The sequence below is a fragment of the Trichosurus vulpecula genome, chromosome 8 (assembly GCF_011100635.1).
Source record: "Trichosurus vulpecula isolate mTriVul1 chromosome 8, mTriVul1.pri, whole genome shotgun sequence".
Lineage (NCBI taxonomy): Eukaryota > Metazoa > Chordata > Mammalia > Diprotodontia > Phalangeridae > Trichosurus > Trichosurus vulpecula.
The window spans coordinates 38,763,681-38,790,716 of record NC_050580.1 but is presented as its reverse complement, the minus strand read 5'-3'; the positions used below and the strand labels follow the sequence as shown (position 1 = coordinate 38,790,716).

The 27,036-nt window shown below is 38.3% G+C and overlaps 1 protein-coding gene across 1 annotated transcript; it reads right to left on the bottom strand.

Annotated features, from left to right (window-relative positions):
- Positions 1-5,738: 5,738 nt before the first annotated feature.
- Positions 5,739-25,660, bottom strand: LOC118828056 (cytochrome P450 2C23-like). Its single transcript, XM_036734439.1, has 9 exons — positions 25,432-25,660; positions 23,330-23,492; positions 22,904-23,053; positions 22,386-22,546; positions 16,438-16,614; positions 12,460-12,601; positions 8,226-8,413; positions 6,753-6,894; positions 5,739-6,257 (listed from the first exon to the last, which is right to left on the bottom strand). The coding sequence occupies exons 1-9, from the start codon at positions 25,609-25,611 to the stop codon at positions 6,079-6,081; spliced, it is 1,482 nt and encodes a 493-aa protein (XP_036590334.1). The 5' UTR covers positions 25,612-25,660; the 3' UTR covers positions 5,739-6,078.
- Positions 25,661-27,036: the final 1,376 nt, after the last annotated feature.

The following is a 27,036-nucleotide window of genomic DNA, read 5'->3' as shown; positions in this document are numbered from 1 at the left end:
TCTACAACTCATTGGCTTTTTGGACAGCTTTTGCCATTTAGAATATTCTATTTTTTAAGGTGTTATTTTGTTCAGCATTTTGGGGGGTTTCCTTTAGTAAGTTGTTAACTGATTCTTCATGATTTTCTTGCATCACTCATCTCTTTTCCCATTTTTCCTCTACTTCTATTACTTAATTCTCAAAATCATTTTTTGAGCTTTTCCATGGCTGTGACCAATTCATATTTTTCTTGGTGGCTTTGGATGTGTGATCTTTGACTTTGTTGTCTTCTTCTGGTTGGATGTTTGGATCTTCTTTGTCACCAAACAAAGATTCTATGGTATGAGTATTTTTACAATGCCTGCTCATTTCCCCAGGCAATTACTTGATTTTTGAGCTCTTTTACACGGTATGATTTTGCTTCCAGAGTGGAGAGTGCCTTGTCCCAAGTACAACTGTCTCCAGAGCTACTTCTAGGCATCTGTAAATTTTCAGTTCTTCACAGGTGGTATGATCCAAAGAGAGTTGTTTACTCATCTCCTGGCCTATGATGTGGTCTGTGAATGACCTCAAGCACTCTTTTCTGCCCTGGAACTTCAAAGATGATTCACTCTCCACCACTACCACAAGCTCTGCCATGGAAGCACTCCTCATCACCTCAGGAGTGCCAACTTTAACTGTGACCCAGATCCAAGCAGGGCAAAGTAAGGGAATCATGACTCAGTGAGAGTAAAGAGATCCCTGCCCTCCCTCTGTGATCAGATGCTTGATCCCTCCACCATCTGTGGGCCTGGAACTCCAGGGGCAATTTCTTCTGCCTCCACAGACTGGACCAGGATTGAACTCTTCTCTCCCTCAGATCTGACACAAAGTTAAAATTCAAGAAAGGCTGGAATAGTGAGCAAGCAACACCATCAACAAACAAGAAGCCTGGCCAAAGAAAATTAGTACGATGACAAAGAAGGTAAAAATGCAAACTCAGAAGAGGATAACAATGTTAAAGGCCACATTCAAAGCCTCATTCAAAAATGTTAATTCATCTTAGATCCCAAAACACCTTATGTCAGTGTTCAAAAAGTATTTTAAAAATCAAATGAGAGAGGGAGAGGAAAAACTGGGAAAAGAGATGCGAGTGATGTAAGATAAAAATAAATGATGCCTTAAAGAACAGAATAGGCCAAATGTCAAAAGTGGCAACAAAATCTACTGAAGAGAACTTTCTTTAGAAAGCATAATTGGCCAAATGGAAAATGATACAAAAATTACAATTGTTTAAGGACAATTGCTTAAAAGGTACAATTAGCCAAATGGGGCAAAAGGTGCAAAAGCTCTCTGAAGAAAGTAAGTCCTTAAAAATTTGAATTAGGTAAGTGGAAGCCAATGACTCCATTAGAAATAAAGACTGAATGAAACAAAATCAGAAAAATAAAAAAGAAGAAAATGTTAAACATTTTATTAGAAAAATAACTGACCTATAGAAGAGATGGAGGAGAGATAATTTAAGAAATATTTAACTACCTAAAAATCCAGGGCCAACAAAGAGCCTAGACATCATCTTTTTAGAAATTATTGAGGGAAAATAAACCTTATATCCTATGACCAGAGAGTAAAGTTGAGATGGAAAGAATCCACCTGTCACTTTCTAAAAGAGCAACCAAATCAAAACTCTCAGGAATATTATAGTCAAATTCCACAGCTCCCATGTCAAGGAGAAAATAATGCAAACAGCAAGAAAGTATCAATCACAATATTGTGGAGGTACAGACACAATAACAGAAGCAAATTCTACTTTAAATGGTTAGAAAGTTTGAACTATTATATTCTGGAGGTCAAAGAAGCTAAGATTACAACCAAGAATCAACCATCCAGTAAAACTAAGCATAATCCTGGGGGAAAAAAGGGCATTTACTGAATTAGAGTCCTTTCAACTATTCCTGATGAAAAGAGTAGAGAAGAAAAGAAAATGGGATTTCACAAACACAAGAATCAAGAGAAGGAAAAAAAAGGAAACAGGAAAGGTAAAGCATAAGGGATTCAATGAAGTTATAATGTTTAGATTCCTACACAGGAAGATGATATATCTAATTCCTAAGAACCTCATCATTATTACAGCTTTAGAAAGAGCATACAAAGAACTAGGACATGGTGTAATAGAATGTTATAAAAATAAAATTAAAGAGTGAGAAAGAGTGATTCATAGAGAGAAGGTGGAAGGGAGAGATAGAAATGGATAAATTTTGTCACATAAAAGAGGCACAAAAAAGCTTTTATGATAAGGAAGGTGGGCAACACTTCAACCTTACTCTCATTGGAACTGGCTGAAAGTGGGAACAACATATACATTCAGTTGAGTACAGAAATCTATCTTAGGAGGGGTGGAGCCAAGATGGTGGCTGGAAAGAAGGGACTTGTGTGAGCTACCCCCCAAGATCCCTCCAAAAACCTATTAAAATGGCTCTGAACAAATTCTAGAACTGCAGAACCCACTAAATAGCAGAGGGAAGCAGGGCTCCAGCCCATGACAGCCTGGATGGTTGCTGGGTAAGGTCTATCTCATGAGGCTGGGGAGCAGAGCAAAGCAGAACCCAGTGTGAGCCCTGTCTGGACCAAACAGACCAGGAGCTGGGCAGAACAGGCCCTAGAGCCTTGAATCAGTGAGCTGTGGCAGTTACCAGACTTCTAAACCCACAAACAAGAAAGACAACAGAGAAGGTTAGTGGGAAAAGATGTGGGGGCAGAGTGAAAGGAGTTCACGGTTCAGCCACCACCCCAGGGGCAGAAGTAGTGCATCTCTGAGGACAGAACAACAACTGCAGTTGCTTCCTGCCCCAGGCCCACCTGGTGGGAGGAATTGAGTGGAAGATGAGAGCTGGAGTGCAGAGCCTGTTTAAGATCTGAGTCACGATCTGGGTTGGCAGTTCATGGGGGAGGAGGAGTGCTGGTGTGGCAGAGCTTGCTGTGTAGAAATAGCTCTGAAAACAACAGCACACCCCCTCAAGCTTAGAACAAAGTACTCTTTACTCTACAAGAGCCATGCCCAGTTGAAAACCTCAAGGGTCAAGTAAGTTGGCTAGGAACATGGCCAGGCAGCGAAAACGGACTCATATTCAGTCTCAGACTTTGGAAACTTTCTTTGGTGAAGACCAAAGAAGACCAAAACATACAGCCAGAAGAAGTCAACAGGGTCAAAGAGCCTACATCAAAAGCCTCCAAGAAAAACATTAGCTGGTCTCAGGCCATGGAAGAGCTCAAAAAGGATTTGGAAAAGAAAGTTAGAGAAGTAGAGGTAAAATTGGGAAGAGGAATGAGAGTGATGTGAGAAAACCATTTTCAAATACCTTGAACTTACTCAGGCACCTCTTGTTCAAAAAGCTCCAAAGGAGCTTTGGGCAACTGTTAATCACATCTGACCATGCACAGGGTCATTTCTGATTGGTAAGAACTTAGCTGGAAGTACAAAATATTGGGAATGGTTTGGGGTGAGTAAGGCTTGACTTCTGACATCTGAAATGTCCCAATATTTTGCAATCTATCATTTCCTCCAGGAAATCTTTCATCCACCAGTGATGACTAACACCACCCAGACCCTCCTATAACTTCATAGGTGGTCTTTGAGTTACTGTAGCCATAACATTTATGACCCTCTGGCCAACCTGCTGCTGAACCTCTTTAAACCTAGCTCATCTGGTTCTCAAACATTAGTAGGTGCATGGTCACAAATGTTTTTCCAGTTTGTCAGGATCTGCTAAAGTTCAAAAATTATTTTATTTTATTTTTTTTCTATTTTAGCAGTCCAAAGTCATCTCTATGTCCTCAGGAGACAATGGAGCAGGACTTCATTGTGACTCTTTTGTTTATTATCCTTGGTATTTCAGTGGTTTCTGTCTCTTCCACTATCAATCACTGTCATCACTTTCCCTTTCACTTGTGAGCAGACCCTTGAATCCAAAGATTAACTCAGCATCCTTGTGTTGGAGGATATTGGGAGTTGCTGAGCTGTGTCCCTGCCCACAATAGTGTCTGGGGCAGGGTGGCAAGACAGAGCTCAGTCAAATTTCCAGTCCTGTTTTCAACAAGCTCACTATTGTCACTGACTCTAGCAGGTTTTTCGTCTACTAAATTCTTCCCTTTACTCTTCTTCTTTCTTGCCTGGGAGTGGGCAAAGTCACCTCCTGCCAATTCTTGAGAGGTAAAGGAAGATATTTAAATGGAGTTACTGGAACACGATTTCAGGGACCCCAAGACTTAATAGCAATGTTTACTCTCAGATTAGCTGCCACCTCATATAGCATCCCTGAAGTCAGGAAAACCTATGGCAAAGATGGCATAACAAATAGAGAGGACATTTCTAAGGTTCTTTATGTTTTAAAATCTTTTATGTACACTATATACATGCTGGCCACTAACCCGGGATGATAAATCCCCATAGGTCGATTGCCCTGTGGTTGGGGCCTAGACCTGATAGGTGCCAGCTCATATGTCCCAAGTTTATTATGTCTTTTAGGAAAAGGGTGAGACTGAGGAGTCAATGATAAATCTGGTATTTTGAAGGAAGCTGGAAATGCTCTCTCATTAATGTAACTGTGAAGTTAAAAGGTGAATAAATATTTTGAAAAGCATTTTTAAAATTGGCTACTTGTGGTTAATATTGTTTTATTTAAATGAGAAAACATTTTCATTTGTTGTTTGTTGTTCAGTTGTTTCTGTTGTGACTCTTTATGACCCTATTTGGGGTTTTCTTTGCAAAGATACTTGAATGGTTTGTCCTTCCCTTCTCCAGCTCATTTTTTTTTAAGATGAGGAAATGAAAAGGACTCATCTGAGGTCACACAGCTAGTATGAGGCTGGCTTTGAACTCAGGTGTTCCTGACTCCAGGCCTAGCTTTCTCTCCACTACACCACCTAGTTGCCCCTTCTGTCTTTCTAATTTTTTAAATTGATATTGTTTGTTTTTACAATACCTCCATTTCATTGTGTTCTAATGTATAGAATGCTGGACTTGGAGTCTGAAAAATATGCATTTTAATTCTGCTTAAAACATTTTAAATCTTTGGGGCCAAAGGCAAGTGTCATAATTTATAAGAATTTCAGGCAACTCTCTCAAATTAACTGCTGAGTTATAGTTGAGTTCTTACCTTCTCTGGGACTTTACCAACAAAATCATAGATTCTTGACAGATTGATGTATTGTGTTGTGTTGTAGTATGGAGGTGATCTTGGGTGGTTAGACCTAAATTCTAGAAGATGCTACAACACTAGGAAGTTATGGGGCCATCAATGGACAATGACCTAGTCACCTAGTGATGATCCTAGCCAATAGCAGAGAAGTCCCTCAATAGTGTGGCTGTCACCAGGGGATGACTATCCTTTGAGTATAATGTTTGAAAATGGTCTGTTAAAGCATGGATGGGTGGATTGATTCAATCCACTGATCAAAATATCATAGATGGAGAGTCAGTAGGGAAATCTGAGCTCATGTGATCCAACCAATTCATTGCAGAGGGGAAGAATCAGATGCAAGGATAAATAGGAAGTGACTTGTCCAAGGCCATATAAGTTGTTAGCATGAGAGGCAGGACTGGTTCCAGTTCCTCTGCCCCTCAAAGTCAGGGCTCCTTCTATATTATCATGCTGCTTCTGAAGTCATGAATCCTCAATGTATGGAGGCACAGGCACACATTTTTATGTCAGGACTCATTTGCAACACAGCCCTGTTCAATGTACCCCAAATTCACAAAAAAATGCTGTACAACACAAAATAAGATTATCCTTAATTATATTTGAAAAGGAAAGTGCAAACTAATATGAGTTTTCTAGGGGGATATTTTGCATAACTTCCTCTATACCCTAACACTGGAATTGAGGGTGTGAATTGGAGCATGCCTGGAGACACCAGTCTGATGGGTGCACAGAATATCGATAAACTAGCCTCTATTACATAAGAACATATAAGGTACTCTGCTAAACTGTCTTGTCTCTGGAAATTCAGACCAACTTTAATCATGAGGAAGGAATATTTCTTTCCATCAAGGGGATTCTAGTCAAAAACAGAAGATGAAACCAGCTGGCTATTTTTTCAAATCAACTTGGTCTTCTTCCTTAGCGAGGAAGAAAGCATAGTTGGTAATATGGTGGAAGACTGAACCTAAAACGATTGGTCCTGATGCTAAATTCATTTGGATCTCCAACAGATTTGAGGGAGAAGTTCTGTAGAATGGTGGTAAAGAACAAAAACAACTCCATCCTTGCCAGGCCCTCTCCAAGACAAGACCGTTTTCCTAGAAAGAAACAAAAAATGTGCTTTAAAATCTTCATGGAATATTATAGTGTCAGCCAAAGTGAAACAGACTCATTGGACCACAATAATAGTGGAGTGAAAGAGCAAAAGAGAAGGATGCAGATGTGCAGAAATAATGAGAACTCTTGTTGTGAGTTATATTTCAGCCATTAATGGTGACTAGGGACAGGAAGGAATTCTCTTTTCATACCATTCTTCCCATGGTGAGCCCTTGTCCACTGGATCTTGCAATGGAGTCAGACTTCTCCTGAATAATGGAGCAGGTAGCCAGCTAAGAGGCTCAGCTGGTCTGTTGAGGGGTTTGAGGAGAAGCCAGGATATGGGAATACTAGAAAAGCAGTGTGTCATATACCACAATGGGGAAGTATTTCCTTAGAACAACTCCTGGGAAGAGGCTAAGCCAGAGGAGGATGGGAGGAGAAACAGGATTCTCCTTTTAGAGTGAGAGATAGAGATGGTAAGGGTTTCTTTTTACCAATGGAGAAAGGCATGAAGTAGTCACTTTTTTTGAATTTCCCATTCATATCCAGGAAGTGCTGGGGGTCAAACTGGTCAGGGTTGGGAAACTCTTTGCTGTCATTCAAGACTGGGGTGAGCAGGGGGAAGATTGTTGTGCCCTAGAGGGAAGAAATTCGAGGGGAAAGTCAGTTACTATCATGAATATTCTTGTTATGCCAGTCCAGTGGCTCCCTGTTGTCTCTACTACTAAATACACACTTCTTTATGAAAGGTATAGACTGGAAGGTCAAGCCATTAAGAATAATCATATGCTCCGGTCTAGCTTTCCAAGTTGATGTCCCCATTATTGTCCCCATCATGCCCTGCTTGGCTGGTTCAGCTGCTGTTCTCCATCCACAAAGCTCCCTCAATCTTTGTGCCTTTAAAATGCCCATGTCCTGGGGCTAGAAGGCACTGCTTGCTCACTTCAGCATTTTAGAATTCCCAGTATTCCTTCGGGTACTCCATCCTATAGGAACCCTTGGCTAAGGCCCTGAGCAATTTGTGCTCTATCTCCACCCCATTCCAGTTCCTTGCTCTATATTTCACATCCACACCTGCTGCTTGCCAGACTCTGGAAAGGCAGCATATGTGAATTTTCAGTGCCTGGGCCAATGCTTAAAGACCCTAGGGGCAGAGCAGGTTTCCTTCTGGGGGAGTTTCTTCAGCAGGAAGTCACTCTGGTAAGGAAAGAAATAAGAGTTGGGGCTGACTTTTCTGGTTCCAAATTGTGCTCCCTCCAGGAGAAACCAATGTCCTCTTTGGTCCAATACCCTTCTATTCTTGATTCTTGTCAACAGCACTTGGCTCAGAAATTCTCACATAGTATGTTCTTGCTAAAGCATTGATGATTTGAACTGAACAATGCACTCAAAAGGGTATATTAAGAGTGAAATTAGGTGGAATTCTCCCAGCTTTCTTTGAAGTATAATAGTTCTGCTGAGCCATTGTTAGGAAACTTTAATCTAATTCAATTAATGTTTATTTAGTAACAGCCTAAATCAATATTTTAGAATGTAAAGACCTTGGTTCTAGTTTCAGGTCCAACATTTTAAAATGTCCTTGAGTAAGTTATTTGACCTGATACTCAATTTCTCCATCTGCACAATGGGACAATCCACTTCAGTATCTAGTAAAAGGAAAAGACATAAACAAAAATTTCTCTTGAGCAATCTTACTCTGTTATTTTGCCTGCACATTTTCTTTTCAGTGTTGCCATGATGAATTTTAAGCAGGGAGAATCAAGACAAGTATACACTTTCCACTCGTTCTTCATTCAACACCACAGACAATACAACTTATACATTCCAAAAAACTTCCTTAAGGGGTAACTTCCTATGAGGTCATGACAATGGAACTTGATTTTCTCAGGTCTAAAACGAGATCACTGGACCAGATGATATTTGAGTTGTCTTCTAACGCTAGATCCCATGGGCCTGTGACTACTGACCTTTGGGAGGAAATACTGTTGGAACTGGATGTCTTGGTTCACTGCATGGGGCAGGTTAATAGGTAGGAGGTCAATGAATCTCTGCACTTCATGCACCACAGCATCCATATAAGGCATATCTTGTTTGTCCATTATGGAAGGAACTCGATTATGTCCAATCACACGATCAATTTCCTCATGAATTTTTGCTGCAAGGACAAAAACAGGAATAAACACTGAACTTCCTGGTCTGGGAATGCCAAACAGAGACTATGTGGAGTATTTGCCTGATCACATGATCTAAGATAATTCGTAGATGAGGAGCACTGGGGTTTTTTTTGTGGCTTAGTGGATAGGAGTCAGGAAGAACTGTGTTTGCTTTCCTTTTTAGATACCATCTGTATAAATTTAGACAAGTCGTTAAACCTAACTAAGCCTCATTTTCCTCATCTGAAAAATGTGGGTAATAAATTATCTGTCTTCTAAGGTTCTCTACACCTCTAAATTAATTATCCTATGGTTTGTTAAATGTAGATAATATCTGCATCTCTCTTAAAGGTCATCAAATGAAATTATATGTTAGGTGAAATGGAAACCTTACACCTTTTATGTTTAGGCCAGCTATTATTGTCAAAGGAAGTAGATGTCTTAATTTGAATTCCATTGTGCTGGTGATTATATTACCTCCTTGATTTAAATCATTCACCAGGTATGTATGTCATCTTCTGTCTCAATATCCTCAGTTACTGAGACATGGACTCTCAGCATGAGAAATGACTTGTTTTTCACCTAGGACCTTCCATAATTGAACAGGAATCCTGTTTCTTTTTATTTTTGAATAAATATATTTGTTTTACTTTTAATTTTTTAAATTTATTTTCAACTATTTAATATTTTTATTTTTCAACATTGATTTCCACAAGATGTTTTGTTACAAATTTTCTCCCAATTTCCACCATCCCCCACCTTAAGATGGCATTTATTCTGATTGCCCATCTTCCCAGTCTGCTCTCCCTTCTGTCACCCCATTCCTTCCTCCATTGTTCCCTTTCCCCTTACATTTTTGTAGGGCAAGACAGATTTCTATACTCCATTGGCTGTATATCTTATTTCCTAGTTGCATGTAAAAACAACTTTTTTGGAGCATTTCTTTTTATAACTTTAGAAATTCTCTTCCTTCTTCCCTCCCCATCCACTCTCCTTGAGAAAGGAAGCAATTCAACATAAGCCACACATGTATGATTATGCAAAATACTTCCACAATAGTCATGTTGTGAAAGACTATGTTTACCTCCATCTTATCCTGTCCCCCTTCACTCACTTTTCTCTCTTGATTCTGTCGTTTTTCAAAAGTGTTTGCTTTTGATTACCTCCTCCCCCGATCTTCCCTCCCTTCTATCATCCTCCTTTATTATCCCTTTCTCCCCTACTTTCCTGTACAGTAAGATACCCAATTGAGTGTATATGTTATTCCCTCCTTAAGTCAAATCCAGTGACAGCAAGATTCATTCATTCCCTTTCAAATGACCCCTCTTCCCTTCCAAAAGAACTGCTTTTCTTTGTACTTTTATGGGAGGTAATTTACCCCATTCCTTCTCTCCCTTTATCTTTCTCCCAATATATTCCTATGTAACCCCTTAATTTTTTTTTAGATATCACCCTTTCATATTCAATTCACCCTGCACCCTCTGTCTATATAGATGTATATTCCCTTCAACTACCCTAATACTGAGAAAGGTTTCATGAGTTACAAATATCATCTTTCCATGTAGCAATGTAAACAAAACCATTGAATTTTAGTAATTTCCTTATGATTTCTCTTTCCTAGTTACTTTTTTCATGGTTCTCTTGATTCGTGTATTTGAAAGTCAAATTATCTATTCAGCTCTGGTCTTTTCATTGAGAAAGCTTGAAAGTCCTCTATCTTATTGGTAATCCATGTTTTGCCCTGGAGTATTATACTCAGTTTTGCTGGGTAGGTGATTCTTGGTTGTAATCCTAGCTCCTTTGACCGATGGAATATCATATTCCAAGCCCTTCAGTCCCTTAATGTAGAAGCTGCTAGACCTTGTATTATCCTGATTGTGTTTCCACAATACTCAAATTTCTTCTTTGTTGCTGTTTGCAGTATTTTCCCCTTAACTGGGAACTCTGGAATTTGGCTACAATATTCCTAGGAGTTTTATTTATTTATTTTATTTTATGGGATCTTTTTAAGAGGCATTTGCTGGATTCTTTCAATTTCTGATTTACCCTCTGGCTCTAGAATATCAGGGAAGTTTTGATAATTTCTTGAAAGGTGATTTCTAAGGTCTTTTTGGATCATGGCTTTGAGGTAGTCCAATAATTTTAAAATTATCTTTCCTGGATCTATTCCTCAGGTCAGTGGTTTTTCCAATGAAGTATTTCACATTGTCTTCCATTTTTTCATTCTTTTGGTTCTGTTTTATAATTTCTTGAATTGTCATAAAGTCACAAGTTTACACGTGCTCCATTCTAATTTTTAAGGTAGTATTTTCTCCATTGGTCTTTTGGACCTCTTTTTCCATTTGGCTAATTCTGTCTTATAAGGCAGTCTTCTCCTCATTGGATTTTTGGATATCTTTTGCCATTTGGGTTAGGTTATTTTTAAGGTGTTTTCTTCAGTATTTTTTGTATCTCCTTTAGCAAGTCATTGACTTGTTTTTCATGATTTTCTTGCAACACTCTCATTTCTCTTCCCAATTTTTCCTCTAGTTCTTTTTTTTTTTTGATTTTCCAAATCTTCTTTTGGCTCTTCCATTCCTTGAGACCAATTCATATTTTCTTTGGAGGCTTTTGATGTAGCGTCTTTGACTTCATTGTCTTCTTCTGGCTGTATGTTTTGATCTTCTTTATCACTCCAAAATGATTCTATAGTCTGAGTCCTTTTATGCTGCTTGCTCATATTCCCAGCCAATTACTTGACTTTTGAGGTTTTTGTCAGGGTATGACTGCTTTCAGATTGGAGAGTGCTTTATCCCAAACTTCAGAGATTTGTGCTGCTGTTTTCAGAGCCACTTCTATTCTGAGGTGGTGTTATATTCTTCTCCTGGATTTTGCTCTGCTCTGTGAGTGGAAGCACTATTTTCTGCCATGTAACTATAAGCTCTGCCACACCATTGCTCCTTCTCCCCCAAGAATTTCCAACCAGGACCTTGATCCAGATCCAAGCAGGGCAAAGCAAGAGAACACTGCCTCTGCACCAGACATTCAATCCCTACCCTCCTGCTCTGATACAGGGCTTGATTCCTCCCTCTGTGTGGGCCAGGGGTTCTGGAAGCAGCTGCTGCAGCTTACTCCTGCTGCTTCCCCCAGCTCCTGGCACTAGGGCCAGACCTCACACCTTTCTCACCCATATTCAACAATTTTCCCACTGACCCACTCCATTTTCTTTGGAGTTTGCGGGTTGAGAAGTCTAGTAACTGCCACAGCTCAGTGATTCTGGGACCCGATGCCTGAGCTACTCAGTCTACTCCCTGCCTGGTCTGTTCTGATGTGGCCCAAGCTGGGCTGCACTGTGCTTCCAGTACAGTGGGATAGACACTTCCCAGTGAAAATGGAGCCATATTGGGCTGGAGACTTTTTTCCCTCTATTATTTTGTGGGTTCCTAATCTCTAGCATTTGTTTATAGTCATTTTACTGGTGTTTGAAGGGATTTGGGGGAGAACTTAAGCAAGTCCCTGTTTTCCAGCTGCCATATTGGCTCTGCCTCCAGGAATCCTGTTTCTAATGGAATGAACAAATGGTCATCCAGCCTTTGCTTGAGAACCTCCAGAGCAGCTGAATTGTCTTTGGGGAGAATTTGAATGGTTGGTAAATCTTTCCTTACATGAAGCCTCCAGTTGTCAATTTCAACTTCTATCCATGGTTCCTGGTTCTGCCTCTTTGGATGCAGCAGAAGCTGCCATGGTATAATGTAAGTCATCTGAGGAAAGGGATGTTTCATATGAGTCATTGCATACTAAACATAGAGCTGAGGGCACATGATGGGAGCTTTATACAAGTTTGTTAAAATGGATTGAATTCCCAAAAACAGTCCTTCACATACCATAATAACTACTATATCTGGCCCAAGTGCCATATTTTCTTAAATATGCCACTGGCTGACCTGTTGCTTATCTGTGCTGAAGTAATGAAAATCCAAGAGGTGAAGAGATGGTGCCAGCTCCTGAGCAAGGTACAGGGCTTGGAAAGCAAGTCTGTTCTGTAAGCATGACTAATCTTGTGCTTTACCTTGTACCTCAGGATGTTTCAGAATGAGCAGCAGGCCATATCTTAGAGTGCTGCTGGTGGTTTCTGTTCCTGCAGTAAATAAGTTTGATCCAGTCACTAATAGATTCTCCAAGTCAAATTCAGAGTGGGAATTATCTTTCTCCTAAAGGAGAGATACAAAATATATGAAGTAATGTGAGACAGCAGGGAAAGCGTTTAGTAATCATATGAAGTACATAAAGTTTGTCCTAGGATCCCTTCCCACCTTCATTTCTCTACTTTTAGAGACTAGAACCTTCCCAATGCCCTCTGACTCCACTGTCCCCCAATAGGTTTGCCCTTCCCAGGCAACGTTCTTCCCCTCAAACAGTATGGCATAGTGGATAGAGCACTAGTCTTTGAATTGGGAAGATCTGGATGTAAATTTATCCTAGGCTAAGAGGTATTTATCTGTCCAAGGAAAAGTAACTTAATTCCTCTTGGCTCCACTTTCCTCATAGATAAAAGGAGAGAGTTAGATCCCTTTAAGCTCTCTATTTACTATCATTGATATGTATAATGTTTAGAGGACCTGATCAAGTAATTCACTGAAACCTTAGTGACTTTATAAATCATACCTTATACTGATTTTCCACCACAAAATGGTACAGCAGCTTTGTAAACCAACAAAAACAAGAAGAAATTTTAGATTTTTGAATGGGGCATTGAGAGAAATGTTTTGTGGTGGAGAAGAGAGAATATAAAAATTTGTAGGGAACATGAACTTCTGCCAGCCAACCTGTGACTGTTCAGAAATTCTTTTTAAAAATCTCTCTTATGTTGTCATCCAGCCTCAGCTTCAGACTCACACAGATGGGGAACTTACTACCTAATGAAGACTTTAATTCCAGCCTTGGACATTCTCAGCTTAATCATGCATGGAATCAGATGGACTTATGGCCATCAACATTATAAAAATGAGCAATTTGGAAAGATTAATGAACTAGTATCAGTTCAATTTCAATTTTGAGTGCAGAGCATCAATGATGAAGAATGCTACATGCCTTCTGAAACAGATTAGATGGAATAGTATGGAGAATGAGACACATATTTTTGAACATGGCCAATATGGACATTTATTTTCTTGATCATGCTTATGTGTTAACAAGGGTTTTGTTTGTCTTTTCTTCATTGTGTGTGAGGAAATAAATATTTGATAAAAGAAGATGGACTTCAGAGAAACAATTAATTATAACTGGATACAGCTTCAAGTACACTTTTAAAAACTTTATTTGTCTTGAATTTATTTTGCCTATATTTTCTTTCTAATATGACTAATATGGAATTGTGTTTTCCATGACTATGTGTGTATAACTTGTATTGAATTTCTTGCCTTCTGAGAGATCTGGATGAGGAAGGAGGAAGAAGAGAATTTGTAACTTAGTTTTGAAAAGAGTGCTATAAATTGTTTTTAAATGTAATTGCGGAAAAAATAAAATACTATAATAATAATAGTAATAATGAAAAATAAGATGGACTTATAGAAATTTTAGGCATTTCCCAAACAGAAACTCAGAGTGAGTCAGGTATTTGACATGGGAATCTTTGAACCATACAAGCATAGGGTAAATAAATTTATGAAAAAAGGAAAACAATGAATTCAATGCTCCGTACTTATATGTCAGTTCAACATTATTTTTTAAAAACCTCCCATTGCTTCAGGGCCACTGAAATAAGGCAAAAAATGGAAGCAAAAGGAGCGAAGTGCCAATATATGTAGGGAAGGGGGTTAAAGGAGTTGATACTAATCTGGAAGAAAGTTTCTAGTAAACATCTCTATGATCTGTATTTAATTGTTGCTCTTTTAACATTTTTATCAGTGTATTAAATCACTTAACCAAGACATACACAAGAAATATCTCTTATGTGCCAGGCAGAGTGCTAGGAATTTGGGATATCAAAGCAAAGGATAAAAATAAGACAGTTTCTACATTCTAGGAGTTCACATTCTACTGAATGAACACAACACATTTACAGGTAAGTCCACATGGGATGTATACAAGATACATATGCAGAGATTTTAGGGTGTAACACTAACAACAGGAGGAATAAGAGAAGGCTACTTGAAGGAGGTAACAGCTAAATGTGGAAGGACTGCTAAGTGTTGAGGAAAGCAAGCAAGTATATTCCAGGAATGGGGGTCAGACTGTATGAAGGCAAAGAGGAAAAAGATGGGATATTATGCACAGAGAACAACAAGGAGGCCAGTTTGCCTGGAACATAGAAGGTGTGAGGGAGAAAATACATAACCAGGCTAGAAAGAGAGGCTGGAGCCAGATTGGGAGGGGGGTTTGAAGCCCAAACAGATGAATTTGCATTTTGTCTTAGGAGCCCTGAAGCCTTCTGATCATGGTAATGATGCAGTGAGTCTTGCACTTTATACATGTTAACTTTGCAGATTTTGTGAAGAATGGATGAGAGGCTTGATATTTGGAGAGCTGTTAGGAGAGAATTGTTAATGTCTGTGTAAGAGATGATATTGAACTGAACTAGGGGTGGTTTTGGTGTGAATAGAGAAAAAAAGGGTTAAGGCTTACTGCCAGGATAGGTTTGGGGGGAGGGGAAAACGATGCTTACTTTCTACTTTTCTCTGGTATAAGCCCCACCCCCTTTGGCAGGAGTTATTTCGATAGTTCAGATCCAATGGGAAAGATAATTGCCTTGTTCAGCCCTCCCAAAGTGATTGTTCCTTCTAGAGGTAGTTTTATCCATTGAGTTAGACTGTGAGGGAATGAAAAAAATCACCATTTATCAAGCACCTACTATGTTCCAGGCCCTGTGCTAAGTACCTTACAAATATTATCTCAGATAATATTTGTATCCATTGTCTCCATTGTATCCATTTTTACTGTTGAAGAAATAGAAGTAGACATATTAAGCAACTTATCTACTGCTATAAAGTGTCTGATTCTATATTTGAACACAAATCTTTCTGATTTTCATCTCAGTACCCTATCCATACCATCACCTATCATCTTCCATCAGTCTGAGTAGAAGTATACAGGACGAGGGGATAGTTAAAGATTAACTGGAATGTTGGACTGATGTCCTGATGGCAAGTATGAGTGAGTAAATTTTCATCATTAGGGGAGAACACGGGATACTATAAATGCTTTATTTGTTCTCTGAATTTTTTTGTGGGTTTCTGGGAAGTTTTTGTATCTTTTTAATTTTTCTGTGGAGAATAACAAAGACTGTCCTCTTCCTGAAATTAATTACTTTTGAGAACTTTAATGGATGGTAGTTATAGCTAGCATTTCTATAACGTTTGAAGGGTTTTGTGTGTTGTTCAGTCATTTCAGTTATACCTGATTCTTCATGAACCCATTTCATGGTTTCTTAGCTTTTCCTTCTCCAGTGGATACATTTTCTCACATTTAGATGTTAAGCGACTTGCCCACAGTAATAGCAAAGATTTTCCTTTCTTTGGAATTACGATGTAAAGATTCTTATTATAATATCATTATCAGATGCATTATGTGTAACTGCATGGACACTTTTACTTGGCCATTGTGTATGTTTTTGTAATCACGAGATCATGGCTTGAACCACATACAGGATATTTGGATCAGACCCAGGATGTTTGGTGGTACTTTCTGCTCTATAAAAATCTTTGTTTTTGCCTTGCTACTTTCTGGTTCCTATTAGTAAGAGGAGAGCACAATTTTCAATGAATGCCTTTGCTTTGGTTGGAGAAATTCTGAGTCTGTGAATCTTTAGAGACAATCCCATGACACACACCCCCTCATTACAACAATTTCATTTATAGAGTTCAGATAAAGGACAGCGTCAGATCAATAAAAAAGCCCAGTTACTAGAAAGCCAATGGAATCCGTGGAGTATGTGGATACCTCGAGGCTCTCTCATGTTTCCTCCTGTGCTTTGAAGAGACTGGCCTGTAAGAATCCTTAGAATATCAGCCTTGATTAATGAGCAAGTTTCTTACCCCATGCATCCTACCTGTTGCATCTTAGACAGATAACAGTCAATGTAGTCTTGAGGGTTGTTGGGATCCAATGCCTTTTGATGCTCCTTCACTTTTTCCAAAATGAAACGTTGAATTTCCTCCACATTTCTAGCAAGTCTTTTATGCTTTCCAGGAAGATACACTCTAAATGCTGGTAAAAGGTTGTAGAGCTAGGACCCCCCCCCCAACCCAAACAAGCCATGTGAGTTTACTTTCACAAAGAGACAGCTTTATATCTCTACTTATAAATTATTGGTTCTATTCAATGGCACTGTATTTATTTTTAAGATCATTCATTTTATTAACAAAAAGTGTTTTCTCTCTCATCTTCACTACACATTGAAAATAAAAGAAAAAACAAAACCCTTGAAACATATATGTTGCCAAGCAAAAACAATCCCCACTTAGGCAATAGCTAGAAATGTGTGTCATATTCCACATAGTAAGTCCATTCCTTCTCTGGCAGAAGGAGGGCACCATGTTTCATCGTGGTTCCTCTGGAATCATTGTGGGTCCTTACATTGATCAGAGTACTTTAGCTTTGTGTGGTGTTTGTCTTTCCAACGTTTTTGTTATTAAAAAAACTGAAGTTCCACTCACTTTGCTTGGCCTCAGTTCATAAAAGTATAAAGCTGTCCCTTTCATCATTTTTAAAAACATAGTAGAAAATCAATTGCATTTAATACCATAATTTTTCAGCTATATCCCACTGAATGAGCATCCTCTTAGTTTATGGTACTTTGCAACCTCCTCAAAAAAGACTTGCTTTAAATTGTTTTTCATATCTTTAAATTTTGCATATTTTCTTCTTTTTTTGATATTTTTGGGTATTGGGCAAATAATAGTATTGCTGGTTCAAAGAACATACATGATTTACTAATTTGAGAGTGATAAATACAAATTGCTTTCCAGATAGCCTGGGCAATTCACAACTATATTGATGGTTTGTCAATATGCTTGTTTTCCTATAGTCCCTCCAACATATGATATTTACCTTTGTTTAAGTATGTTTTGTATCATTTGAAAGGAAAAATCAAGACTTCTCCACTTTTATAAGAAAACCATTTAGGTCCATTTTTGACAATCTTTAAAGTACAGTAAAGTGACAGAAGGTTTTTAAGGCACATCCTTAAAAGAAAAGACTTGATAATGGATATAAAAACATAGGAATTACTAGCAGTCATCAGTAGAAAAACACTTTATACTTACTGGACAAGATAAGTTTCACAGTAAAATACAGCGATACTAGGGATGTCAGAAGACATTGGCCTCACTGAAGGTCAGGAAGTAACAATCTCATTTCTCTAACTAAAATGTGTATGGAGCAGAGAGAGAAACCTGGGTAGAAGACAATGCTTCTTTCTTCTCCAGTGATGGGACATTAGCAGAGCACAATGCTGCCAAGTTCTAGTGGGGGTAATGAGTAGCACTCAGGGGAGGGGGAATTAAATAGAAGCTTCAGAAAAAGGAAACCTCTGACCATCAGGGAAGTTCAGCACTTGAAGTGAGAGGAAGAGAAAGGTTCTCTTTAGAAAAAGTGCAAAATCAACTTCTGTCTTTAAATTTTGTTTTTCAATTAACAAACATTGTCTCTTACTGCCTCTAGAATTTAAAATTATTAAAATTATTGTAATAAATATGAATAGCCTAGCAAAACAAAAATCCCACATTGCCCATGTCCATAAATGTTTGTCTCATTCTGCATATTCAGTCTTTCATCTCAGTCCGAAAAAGAGTAATATATCTCATTATGGGTCCTCTGGAATCTGTGGTTGTCATTGCATTGATCAGAATCATTCAGTCTTTCAAACTTCTTTGTTTTTACAATGTGTTGTAATTGTATAAAAAGATCTCCTAGTTCTGCTCATTTTATGCTGCATCAGTTTATATAGTACTACTCCCCAAGCTTCTCTCAACTAATTCCTTTCTTTCTTTATTTTGATAAAATAGTATTCCATCAAATTAATGTAACAAAATTTTTCAACCATTCCCAAACTGAAGGGTATGCCCCTCAGTTTCCAGTTTTGTACCACACCAAAAAAGGTAATATGAGTATTTTTGTAAATATGAGTCCTTTGCATTTCTCTCTGATGTCTATAGGGGCTGAAACTAAGAGAAACATTCCTTTTTGAAAGGACGTGTGATTTACTGACTTTTGTGGCCCAGTTCCAAATAGCTTTCCAGAAGAACTCCATCATACTAATGTGTCAGTTGTTCTGAGACTCCACCAATATTTCCCACTTTATCCTTTGTCATCTCTGCCAAATGACAGTGAGATTTGCTTTACTTTCACTTTTCCAATTATTAGTGATTTATAAAAATTATTTGATATGGTTGTTGGTAGCTTTGACATTTTCCTTCGTGAAATACTTGATCGTAAGTTTTGTCCATTTGTCATTTGGTGAATAGCTCCAACTAATTTGAATCAATTCCTTTTAAATCTTTGCATTAACATTTTTGCCTTGGAAAATTGTTGCAACCTTTTCCCACCAGGTAACTGCTTTCCTTCTAATTGTAGCTGCATTGATTTTGTTTGTGCCAACAATTTTCAATTTTATACAAAAAATTGCTCTCTTTATCTTCTGTGATCCTTTAAATTCACTTTTAATACTCTATTTACATATCTGAAAGTCATTCTCTTCCTTGTATCTCTATGATTCATGTGATGTGACCTTTTATATCTGTCGTGTATAATTTTGAAGCTAATCTTTGCATACATTGTGAAGTGTTGGTCTTAGCTTTTCTTTTTGCCAGAATCTTTCCTAGCTTTTCCAGTTCTTAAAAAATCAAATAGTGAGTTGCTGCCCCAGTAGCTGGTGTTTTTTTTTTGTATATCAAGCATTAGGCTACCAGGGTAGCTTTTTTTTTTAAATTGCAGTATACTTCATCTATTTCACCGACCTACCTCTGTATTTCTAAATTAGTAACAAACCATTTGGGGATCAGGTACTGCTAAGCCCTATTCTCCCATTTTGTCATGATTTCCCTTGAGATTCTTGACATTTTGTCTTCCAGAAGAACTTTACTATCATTTTTTTCTAGCACTATCAAATAATCCTTGTATTTGTGTGGCATTACATAGGTAAATGAATTGAAGTTTGATTGCCATTCTAATTATGTTAGTTCAGTTTACCTATGAGCAAATGAGATTCCTTTAATTATTTAGGTCAGTTTTTATTTCCATAAAGGGAGCTTTGTAACTATCGTGTCCAAACAGTTCCATTGTTCATGTTGGTAAGTTGATTCCCAAATATTTTTTATGTTCAATAGACTGTTAAATGAATTTCTCTTTCTATCACTTCCTGTCCACTTTGGCTACATAAAAAATTGATAACTTTGTTAAAGTTATTAACTGAATGGCCAGTTTTGGGTTAAGCAGTAATTGACTTTTCCTCTACTGAAGTCCTCCTATTGAATCTAGTACCAGTATGGGGGTGACCTGGGCTTTCAAAGTATCTAGAAGCTCTTACCAGTGTCCAAAGGTTTCCAAGAGAAGCTAGGGTATGCCCTTAGCATTTTGTGTGTGTGTTTGGTTGAGTGAGAAGGTATACTGTAAACTGAGCTTTCTCATTTAGTTCCACTAAATGAGTCTGTGCTAATCAATTATAAATTCACTTGGGTCAATTTATTCAATTAATAATTATAAAGTACTTAATCAATGTAGAACAAAATATTAAGTGTCCAGAGAGATAAAAAAGTTTCTAAAAATACAATCCCTGCACATGTGGAATTCATATTCTAGAAGGGCAGCAAGATAAATACACATAGATGACTCTTAAATAAATAATACATGATCGGTGAATCAGAAGAATGCAAATAAAATCCTATGGGTGTTACAGAACCATAAGATCATTGTTGATTGCTGAGAACAAGATAGTATCTACTAAGTAGGTGGCATTTGAGTTTGACTTTAGTTGGTGCATAGTATTTCAAAAGTTAAAGAGGGACCTGAAGGACACTCATGGAATAGGGGACAGGGGAATAAAAGCTGCACTGTTAAAGAAAGGCAGGGTTTGACTCTGGGACAGAAAATGTTCCCATGTGGCTCAGTCATAAATGATGTGAAGGGGAGTAGTATGTGAATCAAGCTTAAGAGTCTAGATGATGCAAGATTTGGAGGGTCTAGAATGCCAGATAAACAGGACACTATTTCCTACCTCTTGGGAAAACCTAGTTTATTTATCTATGTAGCCCCAAACCAAGGTATTTGCAGCCTTCAGGTGTTGGTGGTTGTAAGATAAAAAGGGAAGGAGGGATGGGGGAAGAGCAAGGTAGTCAATGGCTCCTAGAAAATTGAAGAAGGAAACTAAAGCCATCCTTTCATAAATTTATAACCACTCACTCTCCTTGCCAAGAGTAAGGAGTCTTGGGTTGTCCATGGTGCTGAAACTCACAATGTAAATAAAAAGAATTAGAGATATTAAAGATTCATATTTCTTGCTCAATGAATTCATGTCTGTTTTGTGAAGATGAGGTTGTTTGTTCTTCAGCAGAGAATGATTAAATGGAAAGACCTTTGTATTTGAAGTCAGAAGACCTTGGTCAGCATGCATGCCCTGTGACACATACAGTGACCTCAGGTAAGTCATGTCACTTTTTTATATCTTAGTTTTCTCCTTTCTGCAGTAATAATAATGATAGCAATAGCTAGCATTTACATATCACCATATAAGTGACCAAAGTGATTTCCATATATTAGCTCCTTTGAGTCTCACAACAACTTAAGTAGGTAGTTGCTTTTATTATCCTGATATTTTGTAGACAAGGAAACTGAGAATGAGAAGTGAAGTGACTGTCTAAGAGTCATACAACTATTAAGGGTCTGAGATAAGTTTCAGATTCATTCTTCCCGATGCTAAGTCAAGATCTCTATTCATTAAATTCCTTTCTTTCCTTAAATTCTGTGATTTTGTGATCCCTCAATCAAAGCAGCAGTCAGAGGACTAACATCCCTGGACACTTAGGAGAAGTGAGCTACCTTGAACAAATCTCAAGAGTTTTATAAGTCCTCTCAGATCTAAGCATACATTGGCAAATATCTCAAAAGCACTTTATTCAGTGCTGTGCTGCACACTGAGGGGACCAGAAATCAGAATATTACTTCCTTGTTCAATAGAAGCTGATATTTGAGGTAAGCAAAATCTACTTCCTTTGGAAAAGCCAACATTTAAAAAAGAAGCTAGAGACACTAAGGTATCCAAAAAAATTCAATTAAACTCACATTAAGTTAATAAAATCTATTAAGCATTTATTCAGTACTCACTATGAACCAAGTCATGTGCTGGCCTATGATGATACAGACAATGAAGCAGGCCTCATTCTCACAATTATTATATTCTACTAGAGAAGGGTTTATCTAGAGTTTGTATCCCAGACTGTATGTGGAACAAAACATGGATAAGGGAAAAGAAAGTGTGATTTTTGCTGGATGAGGATCTATAGTTGTGGCTTCAGTGAAAGAAGGCTTTGATCCTACAGGTACATCCACCATAGAGACTAGGCCATAGCACTCCCAGGATCAGTGTAACCTTTTGGCCTAAATGACTTGTTCACTTAAATTTGGGCAGCTGTCCTCCCTAATCCCTCCAACATGGTCTGGGCAGGCTCTTTGTTCATAATTATTTTACTTGGCCATGTCTGTGAACACTATCCTATTTATGATATCCCAAGCCCCAATCAGACATTTTTATATACAACTTAAATATTTGCATAACCTAGAACTAGTTTAGAGGCCTATAGGGAACAAAATATTTATGCTGATCTTATTTGGTAACCAAATATATTGCATGATGTTATTTTCCTTGAGGGTATGATATGTGAATATGTGTTGTATGTTCATATGTGTTGGGGACCATGCTAAGAGATGCAAGCTTATGCTACTCCAGTTCTGTTGCTGAAACAGAACAAATGACCCAGAATAAGAAGACTTCTCTGGCCTTACCTGTGACCATGGTGAATTAAGTAGTTGAAAATTTTCATTTAACAACTTCATCAGATATAGGAATTTCTCATCATTGTACTTGAATCGATTATGGAAGAGGATAGAACAGATCACATTGCACGGGGCACAGCCAAGGATGAAGGTGGGATCAGTGGCCTGACCTAATGCAGAGAAAAGTTACTAAAGGAGGAAAAAATAGCTTTAACAGAAATGTCTCCCATCATTTAAGACATGGACATCTCTTCTGTCCATTCCTGGATATGGTGTTTAGTTCCTCTAAGATTAGTGAATGCTGTTCTCTTGGACAATTTCCTTTACCCTTTTTATGGAAACTAGATAACCTTGTAATACCTGTGTAGAAGAGAGATTGGAGTTCTCTGCCTCAGCAGAGTGAATAGTTGGTCAATGTGACAAGACAGAGACTTTTAAAATGACTCCCAAAGTGAGTAGTATTTAGTACTGGGACTGGGTGAACTGTTGTATACCACATGACCAAGAAGACAGAATGGAAAACCAACCCTTTGTTTTCCTGAACTCCACCACCAGGCATTGGGCTTCTTCTTGAATTCTCTCTTCAATGCTTCTCTTCCCCATCCCAAAGTTCCTTAAAGTCATGAGGGAAAATCTGCGGAGTTGTTTCCACCTCTCTCCATGACCAAAGACAACTCCTAGACAAGGGAGAACAACAAGCCATTCATCATTCTAACACTGGAAGTAATGGAGGGCCCAGTGTGCCTGGTAGCCATGGGCTTTGGGGCTTAATTTAATGATTAAGTTCAATTTTATTTAATTCAAACCAAAATACAAGGCAGCATAGTAGGTATTAGGTATCTATCTAATGAAGGTCTTTTCCTAGATACTGACAGCAGCACAACACATTTTCTGGTTATATTCTGCCATACCTTTTCACTTCTCAGTGACTCTTTTGAATATACTAAACTTGCCTCGTCCTTTGTGTATATCTTCAAGCACTGGAATAATTCCTCTGTCGTTAAAGGCATCTCCTTGATCAATTAGAGCTTCCTTCATAATGCTATATCCATGTAGCACCACAACACGCTGCATTCCAAAATAAAGAGTGTAGATCGGTCCATATTTTTCAGCCAGCTGTGAAAAGGATGCCAAGAAATAGGAAGAGGTTTAGTGTGAAACTTCAGGAAGTTGGAATTTACCCCCACAACTACCTCATAATGTGCCTTGTCGATGTGTATATATATGCATGCATGGGATCATATGTTGTCAATGAATTCTGGATATACAAAGGCATAAGCTGTGGCACAAAGAAATAGTATTCTCATTCCTTTTAGTATGCTCCTTGGGAATCCATGTCACTATATGGCATAGAATTTTTCTCAGGCAGTTTCCCTGTGTGCTCCATTGGTATATATCTAGTGCAAAGAGATTATAAAAAAGGGCCAAGCATTGATGTTGGCTAGATGACCCATGGAAGATTTATAGGAGGACATGCAAAAAAATCACACAGAATGCAAAAGGGATTGCTGTCTCCTAAGAAAAGCTACCTACTCTTATTGCCTCCCCTCTCATTTCTGAAATATTTGCAGCATTTATTCTGTCATCAATACCAAATTTCATCTGATCTCTAGAAGGTTACTACTAGTCTCTTAAGAGACAAATCTGATGACCTTATCTCAATCCACATTCTTGTAGACCTCTTTACAGCATTTGACACTGATGACAACCCTGTTCTCTCTTATATTCTCTTCTTTCTCAGATTCTCTAACCTCTGTCTCTGTCTCTGCCCGCCCCCCCCCTCTCTCTCTCCCTCTCTCCCCATTTGTTTTGCTCCCCTCTACACTTTTACCTCTCTCGTTGCTCCTTATCCATCTCCTTTCCTGGATCATAGTACATATTGAACCAGAAATGCATGACTTTTCCCCATGGCTCTGTCCTAGGCCATCTTCTCTCTTCTTTCTACACTGTTATTCTTGGTAACCTCATAATCCCTATGGAGATAACTCCAAGATCCACACATCTTGGTTTATTATCACTCTTAAACACATTAAATAGACTTCTATTTATACTTACCCTAAAAAGCCCCCTTCAGTTTTGTTAATTTGCCCTAAAGAGAACAAGCTTTTCCAAACAATATCCAGCTGAAACATCTTACTCTCTGTCATCTTCACAATACTTATATAATAGCAGTTACTTAATAAATGATATTTTCATCTCTTCTTTCAATGGCCTCCAAGTTCAGTCACCTGCTTCTAGTATTTCTGTTTTTCAATCAATAATCTGCACAACTAACAACTAAATATTCCTGTGGCACAGTTTTGTCCATGTCATTTCTCTACTCAAACATCAGCAGCGGCTTCCTACTACTGCAGTAACAAGGTACTTAAATGCCTTCATAGCTGCCTCTAACTTAAGCATCCAGATTTATTTTGTTTCACCCCCCTCCATCCCCAACTTTAAATTCTTGTGAAACTCACTTCCTTGCTATATTCCCTCCCAACTTTTGCCCAGACTGTCTTCCATGCTTGTAATTCATTCCCACCTTCTCTTCCAATCAGAATCTGTTCCTTCCTTCAAGGTCCAGCTCAGCTTCCTACTTGAAAATGTTTTGAGGTTCCCAAATTACAAGTGCTTTTTCTGTCCTCTCATTACCTTCTACTTACTTATCTATGAATTTGTTGTATCATGCAGGACAAGTACTATCATCTTTCAGGAGAGATTATTTTATTCACCATGTTTTTTTCCTGTGTCTGGCATAGTACCTGGCACATGGTTGATACAGAAGAAGTTCTCATTAACTGAATGGTTGTTTTTGTCTTTGTATTCAGAGTCCAGAATGATGCATTACAAAAGATAAAGATTTGATCTCATTGTTGAATTTCTTCTGCTACCAAAGTTTTGACAAAAGACTGCATGCCTGACCTCATTGCTAATGGAGATATCACCCAAAGAGCCCTTACCTCACACTGTCTATGGCCTAGGATTCTAAATCACCATGAATCCTGATTCAATGATTCATTTGAAGACCTTGTGTAACCCTCCACAAGTCAAACCCCAAATCCAGACACTTTACCTTTGACAATGATGCAGGGATGTTTTTGAAATCCAATTGCAGAATGTTGCCAATAAAAGGAAGAGGAGTGGGACCTGGTGGCAATTTCCCCCTTTTGAATTCTTGGCTCCATAGAGAGAAGAAAATCAGTAAAAGAACACAAGCCAGGAGGCCAGCTGTGGTGAGTCCCCAAGGATCCATTGCCCTGAGAGATTGTCTTACAGCTCGCAGAAGTACAAACTCAGATGGCAGACTTTTATAATCATTGGTAAAAAACAAGGGGTGGGAATGGCCAGTCAATAAACAGGTTGTCCTTGTAGGCAAGCAGGATTAGTTTTCCATTAACTCTGATTAGTTTAACAACCAAGGAAGGGAAAGTTTACACATTTATTTTGAAATCAGTTCTTAACTAACTTGTTCCTAACATGCATAGAAAAAGCAAGGGAAGGGAAGGACTTTGTCCAGCTCATCTTGTTTGGGTAACAGACTGTCAACAATCAAATTTCTGTTTACCTATGCATATTTGTTGAACTAGAGAGAGCAAATATCCAAATCCAGGCTCAGAGGAGGTAATGGTGAGTATTACATTGTCAGATCCTGCAGACATGACCTCACATAAAAGAGGTTAGGTGTTATCTTTTTAATCTCCTAAGCTACAGTGGGCTTAATTGACTTCTTAACCATGCTTGCTCTTGCTCCATCTTTAATATTCTTCTTGAGAGAGAAAGTGGCAGCAAATAAGTACTGACAAGGTCTGCCTTTTTTCTGTCCTCTTTGAGTAGTGGCCCACTTGCCCTAGGTACCCTCCCCAGTATCTACTCCTTTCTTCTTCTTCTCCTTTTTTACTTTTTCTAATTAATTAATTTATTTTTATGTTTGAACATTCATTTACACAAGATTTTGATTTACAAATTTTCTCCCTATCTCTCCATTCCCCTCACTCCAAGATGGCATGCATTTTGATTACACCTTTCCCTCGTTTGCCCTCCCTTCTATCACCACCTTCCCTTATCTCATTCCCCCTTATTTTCTTTTGTGGCAAGATAGATTTACCCCATTGCCTGTATATCTTATTTTTCAGTTGCATGTAAAAACAATTTTTACCATTTGTTTATAAAACCTTGAATTCCAAATTCTCTCCTTCTTCCCTCCCAACCCACCTTCATTGAGAAGGCAGACAATACAATATAGGTTATACATATGTTCTTATGCAAAGCACTTCTAAAATAGTTATGTTGTGAAAGATTATATTTTCCTCAAGTCCATTCAACCCCCCATTAATTCTGTTTTCTCCTTGACTTTGTCCTTTAAACAGTGTTTGATTCTGATTACCGCCTCCACCAATCCACCCTCCCTTCTATCATCCCCCCTTTATCCCTTTCACCATTACTTTGCTGTAGGGTAAGACACCCAATTGAGCATATTCCCACCTTAAGCTAAATCTGATGACAGTAAGGTTCACTCATTCTCTTTTAACTTGTCCCTCTTCTCTTCCATTATAACAGCTTTTTCTTGCCACTTTTATGTGAGATAATTAAACCCATTCTATCTTTCCCTTTCTTCTTCTCCCAATATATTCCTCTCTCATCCCTTAATTTCATTTTTTAGATATCATCCCTTCATATT

Excerpts from the sequence above, each read along its gene's own strand:
- LOC118828056 (XM_036734439.1), bottom strand. The coding sequence starts at position 25,611 with ATGGATCCTTGGGGACTCACCACAGCTGGCCTCCTGGCTTGTGTTCTT. Across the intron at positions 23,054-23,329 it reads AGATATACACAAAGGACGAG|GAGTTGTCTTTGGTCATGGA; the intron begins GCAAGTTTAGTA and ends TCCCTTGTCTAG. Across the intron at positions 16,615-22,385 it reads TTAATTCACCATGGTCACAG|CTCTACAACCTTTTACCAGC; the intron begins GTAAGGCCAGAG and ends GGGGGGTCCTAG.